This window comes from Otolemur garnettii, unplaced genomic scaffold (assembly GCF_000181295.1).
Source record: "Otolemur garnettii isolate 467f Iridium unplaced genomic scaffold, OtoGar3 scaffold00062, whole genome shotgun sequence".
In the NCBI taxonomy this organism is placed as follows: domain Eukaryota; kingdom Metazoa; phylum Chordata; class Mammalia; order Primates; family Galagidae; genus Otolemur; species Otolemur garnettii.
Window position 1 is genome coordinate 8,060,164 of NW_003852457.1, and position 9,054 is coordinate 8,069,217.

General features: G+C 35.9%; 1 protein-coding gene across 2 annotated transcripts in view; it reads right to left on the minus strand.

Annotated features, from left to right (window-relative positions):
- The window catches only part of EFR3A (EFR3 homolog A), a 100,695-nt gene that overhangs the window by 16,498 nt on the left and 75,143 nt on the right, over positions 1-9,054 (minus strand). For both annotated transcript variants that reach the window (XM_003792874.2, XM_023514960.1), the window contains exons 15-18: positions 6,246-6,407; positions 5,552-5,683; positions 4,419-4,486; positions 3,366-3,493 (exon numbers count right to left, since the gene is read on the minus strand). In XM_003792874.2, the coding sequence (XP_003792922.1) occupies positions 3,366-3,493; positions 4,419-4,486; positions 5,552-5,683; positions 6,246-6,407 (490 nt within the window). The remainder of the gene's footprint in view (positions 1-3,365; positions 3,494-4,418; positions 4,487-5,551; positions 5,684-6,245; positions 6,408-9,054) is intronic.

A 9,054-nucleotide genomic window follows, 5' to 3' on the forward strand; every position in this document is an offset into this window, starting at 1 on the left:
CCCCCACCAGCAGGCCTAGCCCATCTCCCAGTGTCCCCGCCCACCAGCAGGCCTAGCCCATCTCCCAGTGCCCCCGCCCCCACCAGCAGGCGTAGCCCATCTCCCAGTGTCCCAGCTGTGATAACTAACAATGTCTCCAGAACTGACAAATGTTTACAGGGAGGAGAAAAATCACCCTGAGCTGAGAACTGCTGACTGAGTCCATCCTTAATGATGACAGACCTTTCTCCAGTTTTCCCGTATGCCATCATGTTAAGTAAACTTCTTAAAACACTAACCACGTAACTCCTCAGGCAATGCTCCCCCACAGCTTGTCAATTAAAAAGCATTCTGAGCTGTTTAATCAGATCTTACCAACAGTAATTTCAGCTGCTCCCTATTTAATCTAGTACCCAAGTCAAAGATGCCTCTCTTCTCATCTCTGAGCATGCTGTCGGGTATCTGCCCTCTGGAAATGCTTCGTTACTGTCCTTTACCGTCCTCCCTGCTATAGAGATTCTTAATTTTCAAGGCCTAGTTGAACATGACATGGCTTCCTTAAGGCATTAAACAAAACTTCAATTATTTCTATTTGTCTCTAGTTCTTCTGAGCTGTAGAAATTTACTATTATTTGTGAATGAACTTGGCTCATATCACCCCTCAATCATTCACTGGCTTCCTACTATGATCATGCAAGCTGATGTCTTGTGACAGACCCTGAGCCTGCATCAACCAGACAGCAGTCTCTCAGGTTCTACTGCATGAAGCCTGGTGGGACAGAACCAACACATCCTCAACTGGGACGGAGCATGACATGCTGTTTGCTGGTTTTCAGGTTGGAAATATTTTATATCCCGTGGTTACTGATGAGTTAACATAGATCCTGTATTTTTTCTGTTTTTCCTTCATGATCATCTGCTTTGGTAGAAACTACCAAACATAAAGATATCAACTGTGATGAGGGAGGATGCAATCATCCCTGCTGACCTGTTTTTAGCATCTGAGCAGGTTAACTTTCAATGTCTTACTCAGACTCAAAAAGAGAAAATAATTATAGCCTGCTTCTCAAAAGGAATGTTAGAAAAGAATTTCTGGATTAAATTTGAAGGCCAGTGGCTTATTAAAAAAAAAGTCAAATTCAAGCCGAAGATAAAAATAAAAAGTAAAAAGAGGTATGAGGACAGGAAAGAGATCACTGCCTGAAAATACAGAGGGCAAAGAGATTTAATTAAAATTAAAAGTAAATTCTATGAGAATCCCTGGTACTACATTCTCAGAGCTCTTTCTTCTTGTGACCTCCAAAATCACCTGCTTAAAAGGGACTGCAAAAAAGTCCAGGTAAAACTATAGTCAGACATCGTGTACATCTACACCAAAGTAAGGTTCCTAAACGAGAGCTTCTGGAAGAGAATGTCCCTCTTCCCATGGGCCCAGTTTGGGGCTACTCCTCACCTGTTTTCCTCTATAGGTTGCACCGTTCTGGTGGTTCAAGAGAACTACCATCACCATCTCTGATGTCTCGGATGCACCCCCAAGTTGGGCTGGGATAGTTCTAGAAAACTAACCTTGCCCTTTCCATTTTCCCATCCCTTGTACCTCTCTGCTTTTTATGTCTGCTATTCTCAATGGCAATCATCCAAACTATCATAAGGATGAAGCAAGAAAATGAACATTATGTGCTCATCACGACGCCCGGCACACAGTGTATGGAAAGTGGCAGCCACGATTGTGGTGATGATGGGTACTGCACGATATACAACAAACTAAATGTATTTTGCTTTTTTGAGAATTGTTCTTAAATCCCTGTAATTTTAAAGACAAATACCTGATTGTTATATAGCAAAAGAAAATTCAATAACCGACTGATTAAACAGTGATTAAAATATCACACTATTTCTTCTGACTGCTTCTGCATTAGGGCAGGATACACATGCCAAAGACTGGTTCTAAACCATAATCATCTTTATAAGTCATAACAATCTTTTTCTAATTAGAGATTTCTAAGCAGGTGTATAGTTAGGTACATACTAAAATATTCAGAATTCTTTCAATCAGTGATAGAGGCATTAGAGAGAGAGAACGCATCTTTTTTAGGGGGTGAGAGGAATTAAAAAAGACTACCAGAGCTTTAATCCAAAAATTGTTAAAAGCAACAGGTTAAAAGGAAAACAAAAGGTTAAACTAAACTATGGCTATGACAGAGCAAACTAATAACTACACTGCAGCTTACATACACAGGCTACTGGCTCCACCTATAAAGGGCACACTATTTTAAGCTGTTTCCTAGAGGACAGGCAGGGAAAGTGCAGTCCAAACTAACAGCTGGATTTACCTTTGTACTTGTGCCTGGGTTTATGAGGTTTTTTGCCAGAAGGAAAGAGAGCTAAATCCAAATTATAAAGGTGAAATATTTTAAATTACAAAGTTCTACCAATGTTTTATCTTAGCAGTTTTATTTCCTCAAGGAGTTCCTGAGGAATGAACTCTTTGATAGTATAAAAGTAAAAAGAAAATGCAAAAGCGTTCATTAACATCCCAGACTACGATGAACACTATCATTGCAATAAATGTACATATATTTGACCCACATTATTAAACAGATAGTTATTTACAAAGGCTGTAGTACTTTCAGTGACTAATCCAGAAAACTATGTGAAATCAAGCAGTTCTCTTGTACAACAGAGTATCCCCAAAGGAAGAACGAGTTCTCCTGCCAAATTTAACACATATACAACCATTAAATGAAAATAAATGTAAGTATATAAGTGAGTATAAGAAATTCTTTGATTTTAGTTCTTAAGGTAAAAATTGAATGTGTTACCAGGTAGTTTTATCTTCAAAGACAAAAGAATTATTTTAAGCAATAAAAAAAAAAATACATAGCTCACAGATGAAAAAGTATCCCTAACTTAGAAAGTTTGCTGGTTTCTTTATACACTGACTAGTTGGTATTCTTCCAAATGACAAAAGTTGCCTAATTCAGTAAGCTTAGTCATTATGTATCACTTAACAACCTTTAGCAACTTCCAAAACAAGTCAAATATAACACTGTTTAATGAGGAAAGATCTCACATTGCTTCTTTGTTCAAAGTATATCAAGTAAAATGATATGTTAATATAATAATATATTAAGTATAATAACAATAAACATTGAAGGACTTGATTTGCTTAATGTAAAATTTATTATGTCTTCAGAAATTTATGAAAAGTTTTCAAGAGCAAAATTTAAAAACAGAAGATTGTACAATGCTTTTAAACCCTTGACAAAGCTTGGCCCTAGTAACTATACACACCAGAACTAATTCCCATTGGTAATTGGGTAATGAAAATATTACTAAAATATATACAATCATAAGAGTCAGGGTTCTAAGTACCCTCCTCTTACCTGTCACTTGGGGGACGTATGGTACCGACAATCTCTCAACACTATATCCACTTCCACCTAGTGACTCTGCAATCTTGTTGGTCAAAAAATACAAATTCTTTTCATGCTTCTCTAAAGATTTCGGAAGCCTGTCAAATTGATCAAAATAACAACTATTCAGTACTTAAATTATAAATAAGTTAATATACAAAATGTTTTCAAGTAAAAGCCTCAACATTCTGAATATAAACACAAATTAAACTGTAGTTAATAATAGAAAAATCATTATATTTGAGGTGATTAATTTGAGCTCTTAAAAACACAAGGTATGTGGTCCCACATTCTGCTGTGATTCTCCTCCCAGGTGTGTTCCAATAGTAAATTCAGCCTTAAATTACTCTCTTGATATTTGCGCAGTAAGTGATGAAGAGCACTTAATTTAGGTTTTTTAGGCTAATTAAAAATCTACTGAGAGAAAAAATGCAGGTCATGGATTATTAATGAAAACCATAATAGCCGGCTCTTTACTTGTCCTGACAAAAAAGGTTGATATTTTCTTAAATTGATGCTTTCCATATAAATTGATTTTTGATCCCAATAGTTTGAATGAAATATTATTCATATACATTTTTTCCTTTGAAAAGTAAGAAAGAAAGCAGGGTATAACACCTATTTTTTTTAATACATCTTTGTCTTTCAATTTTATAAATATGATTATGTTTTAGTGAAAATCTTCAACAGAATATTGTTTTCTCTTAAAGGAGTTCATTTATATCTCAGAACATAAAAAATGCTGTATTTAAGAGACATATCCTATATTTTAAAAAAATAAATATTTTCGTCTCCTTTTTTTTTAAGATTTAATACTCCATGTGTGTATTAGTCAGCATTTGTAATGTGTGAGAACTTCTACAGCAAGGGAAAAAGTTAAAGGAATTAAACAACAAAAATGTAAAACAATGATTAGTATAAAGCGGCAGAAAATTTTATAATGACAGTTTGCTCCTTTATAATCATCACTGATTGGTTGCACAAGTCAGTGTCCCTTCCTTAACATGTAAAGAATTAACATACATGCACTTATCTCTGAAAATGTGCTCTGGGAGAAAATAAGGAGCTTCCATAGTTCGAATTTCAATAACCTGAAAAATATCCAAAAACAAAAGAAAACAAAAGTCAAAACCTCACCTCTCAGGACTTTCCTATGAAAATGTGGAAAAGTAAAAAAAAGAAAACTCTTTAAACATTTCTAATAGATATTAATACTTTATTTTTTAACTTAAGCTTAGAACCCAAATGCATTCTGTTTCCACATTATTTTTAAAAGTTAGCAGATAAGTTATAAAAATATATAAATTAAAAAACGATGATACATTATATTTGATTAAACCTACTATGAAGATGTAAGAATATACATTTTCTTAAATGCACTACTTCAACAATCCCTTTATAAATCACCATCCTCCATCTTCAGTGCTATCTTCTGCAGCCTGTGCCGAAGTCTCTTGTGAGCTACTTGTAAGCAACCCCACAGTACTGTGAGCAACTTAAAGGGGGTAAGCTGCTTTTATAATATGTGTATCTTTAATGGTGGGCATCAAATAGTCAAATGTGTCTTAATGGATGAGTTTATGTCTAAGATTGCACTAAAAACCCACATTTTAGTTAAGGACTAAAAGATGTATTTCTAATAGCTTTAAAAGTAGATATTTCTGCCAGGAAAGTTAAAGGATCTAAAATGTTTATTAAATCATACAAGTAACTATTTAAGAGTTATTGTTGGAAAAAGCTAATTACAGTTGAAAGAACAGAAGAACAAAAACTGTATAATTTAAGAAAATTTAGATACTAACATTTATAATGCCACAGAGGACATTACAAGCTTAATCACATAAAGTACAGACTGACCATAACGTTTGTGTGCAATTTCAAACTGCACACACTACTTTAAATTGCACACGAACTTTATGGCCACTCTGTATTCTAGAAGAAAACCATATATTCTATTTAACCATTACATTAAAAAATGCTAATAAAATGACAAACATCTAAGAAAATGTAACATAAAAACGCTAGGCATAATTTTAGTTGTAGTTTCAATTCAGTAGCTTTGTATTTTTATAGAATTATCAATGGTAATCATTGCTAGAAGAACATTAGTCATTTGTCTATAAAATTCAAGTGTAAGGACTTTTCAAATTTATTACCTTGCTAACATGCTGGCAAAATGCAGGGACAGCTATCATCTGACTCACAAAGTTGAGGTATGCTGCAACCAGGGCCATGATTCCACAACGGTGGAACATTGGCAAATTGTCCTCATTGATAATCGCACTGTCCTATAATGTGAAAAAAACATACCCAATGGATATGATTACATGGGAAAGGTCCAGGTTGTCTGCAATGATAACAAAAATGTTACCTCAAAATAAATTGTTTTGTAAAGGAATTCTGGAAGAAGAATAAATGCCAATTTTATAAATGAGTTAAATCTTTCAACTTAAATGTCTCTTCCTAAGGAAAGTCTTCCTTATTCACGTACATACATACATTGCCATCACCAGTATATGTACTACATAACCTACAACTCAAACAACCATATATACATAATTATCATTTAATGACTATCCTCCCCACTAGCCTGGAATTTTGAATACAGAGACTGCACCTGTCTTTTTCATCACAGTATCCCCATGACCTTGTATAGCACTTAGCACACAGTCAGTGCTCACTGAGCACACAACAAAAAGAATAAACAAACGTGACCATAGTCTTTCAGATTTAAAACTAGACACCTTCCTTCCATTTACAATTTAGGTCCTTGGATGATGGTGGTAGCACTTTAATACCATATCTGCTTCATAAAAAATATTTCTCCTGTGAGAGGTTATAAAAGCACACCTGTAAAGCAATGGCCAATCGAATGAGATCAATAACCACTTCTTCATTGGCTAGTTCAATAGTTATAAGAGCAAGGGAAGTATAAAGTAGCTCATAGTTTTTCTGAACATTGTCTTCCTCTTTACAGCCCAAATATATGTGCCGATATAGCTGTTGCCCATTCTGAAAAAAAAAAAAAACCCAAAAATCAAATGATCAATTTTAATTATTTATATCAACAAATATGCTAATGTAAATATGCAAACTAAATTAGAGTAACAGTTACAGTTTAACCAATGAAAGTGTTTTTAGCAATAATTTGAAAATACAAAAGCAAATTATGGATTGACTTGAGAATAAAATAGAAAAGATGACAGAATTCTAGGAGATATTTTTGTAAAAAAAAGTTCGGTAAAAATAAAAAGTATTCTGCTGAAGGGCAATGATCTTATCTTGGGAATGATCCTGCTCTGCAGGTTAGGAGCTGTTCAGAAAAGAGCATATACAGGTTATTACATTTTGGCATAGAATCTCTAAATGCTACTCTAAAGCTTACATTGGTACAGGATTTAGGGGAGAGGCTACAGAAACTTGCCAGGTACTGCACACAAGGTTCCCCCTAAATCAGACTGACGTAAGTACATTAATGAAGGACAGTAAGCCTCTCCTACCTGAAGCATTCCTGGGTATAGGGGCAAGTGACAGCTAACAGAAACAAGAGGGTGCTTCCCATTTCCCTTTGCCATGGAGTCACCAACTCAACTTTGTGTATTAATTCTCAACCCCGTCAGCTGCAATCACTGGGCGACTGACCACCATGCTCCTGGCCTCCCCACTCCTGTACACCTTCCCACTGTATGATTTAACTGGTCAGAGGGAAAGCCCAAGCAGCAGTGTTTTAGGCACAAGGCTCCCAATGCATTGTAGTGTGCAGCCAGGGTTCAGTGTAATAAGGGGTCCGCTCATTCTCACGTCGAGGCTTTAGACACAGACTTATTTTTCAGCAGTTCTTTTCACGGATCGCTTTCAGAGAAGAAACTGTGCAAGAACAGCACAGACTCTTCTGAAGCCAGCCCGTCTGTTGTAAGCACGCCTTCTCTTTGTTCTTTAACATGTATGAAGGCCTCACTGCAGTAGGGAGGCCACTGGTTCTCCAGCTGTGACGGTAACTGACTGGTCAAGTCGATTTAAATCTGTGGCACAGTGTTCATTCACAAGCCCCTTTGGGCTACAGATATAAAGCTGTGCTCTCCCATCATATTCTTTTACTTCTGAAGCTGTTATTTTTGTTTCCTCTTTTCCAAACTCAAGAGTTTCTCTTTCAAATAGCTTGAATACTTAGGTGAGAAAGAATGTTCTGATATAGTGGGCCCTCCAAATTCTAATACTCCTGAATGCCACAGTTCTAAACATCACTAACAAACATTGTATATATGGTAGCGTTTATAGATGTAGGAGTTTTGGCTTCAGGTTCCTCAATTCAAGTTAATTTTTAAAAATTACCTCCTACATACCCAGTATATTAGACAAAATTTAAATTCTGTTATATACATACTATAACAATGTAGAATAAACAGGCACAGTGACTAGATGAACTTGTTTGGCATCATCTAGTGAATCTGAAAAGTGAACGACCTATTATGGAGCCATTCTTCTCATACAGTAAAGGCTTTGAGAAAAGGGAATTATACAATACATGGACAAAAATGTTTACAGCAGCACTGTTCGTGACACCCCACAACTGAAAACAACTCGAATAGCTGCCAACAAAAGAAAGGATAATCTGTGGTATATTCATAACACAGAATACTATTAAAGCTATACATAAATGAATTTTACCAAACTAGAAAGAACTGAGTGAAAAACACCAAACATAAACCCTTTCACAAGAAAATACAAAAACTGGCAAAATTAAACAATATTGTTGAAGGATGAACAGATGTATATTTATGTTGCAAAACTGTAACGAAAGGAAAGAAGTCAATTTCCATCAAAGTCAGAGTAGTGACAGCCGATAGGGGAGAGGACAGAGCTACGAACCAGACAGGGCCCATGGGACAACTCTGGTTACACTAGTGTCCGTTTCAAAATAATTAAAATAATAATGCCTTTGTATGTTATATTTTATAATAAAAGTGCTTTTTTCTACATGATTCCTTGATTTGATGAAATGTTCCCTAGAGCTCCTTGACATGGTGACAAACTACATGATGAGTTTCTGGGGACAGCGGTTTTCCACAGAAAACTATGGTGAAGAGACACTTCCAGTTTAAACTGTAAGGTCTTCCAGCCCTGGGAATGTTTCCAAATAGACTCAAAACCTAAGGTAACCCACAACATTCAGATGAAGTGATTTCACGCTGGGTAGTAATCTGAAACACAGTTGCCGGAACATACAACGCTGGCACAGAAAACGTACTATTCATGCTACATTGGAAGGTTCTCTTCACTAAAGGGCAGTCTGCTGCCCTGTAAGTATAGACTCTTCATTCTTTTCTTTTCTTTAAATCCTTGTAGAAATTTCTGTATGGTGGTAGTTAAGTCTGCATACTAAAACCAAACAACATTTCAACTGTCAAATAGATTGAAGTAATGAAAAATGGTATCAAATTTTAAAAATAAAATTTTGATAAGAAAATATATGAACATATTGTTTCTAAAGAAAAAGATCCTAGGCTCGGCACTTGTGGCTCAAGTGGCTAAGGCACCAGCCACATACACCTAAGGTGGCGGGTTCAAATCTCCAGCCCGGGCCCGCCAAACAACAATGATGGCTGCAACCAAAAAATGGTCAGGTGTTGTGGCGGGCGCCTGTAGTCCCAGCTACTTG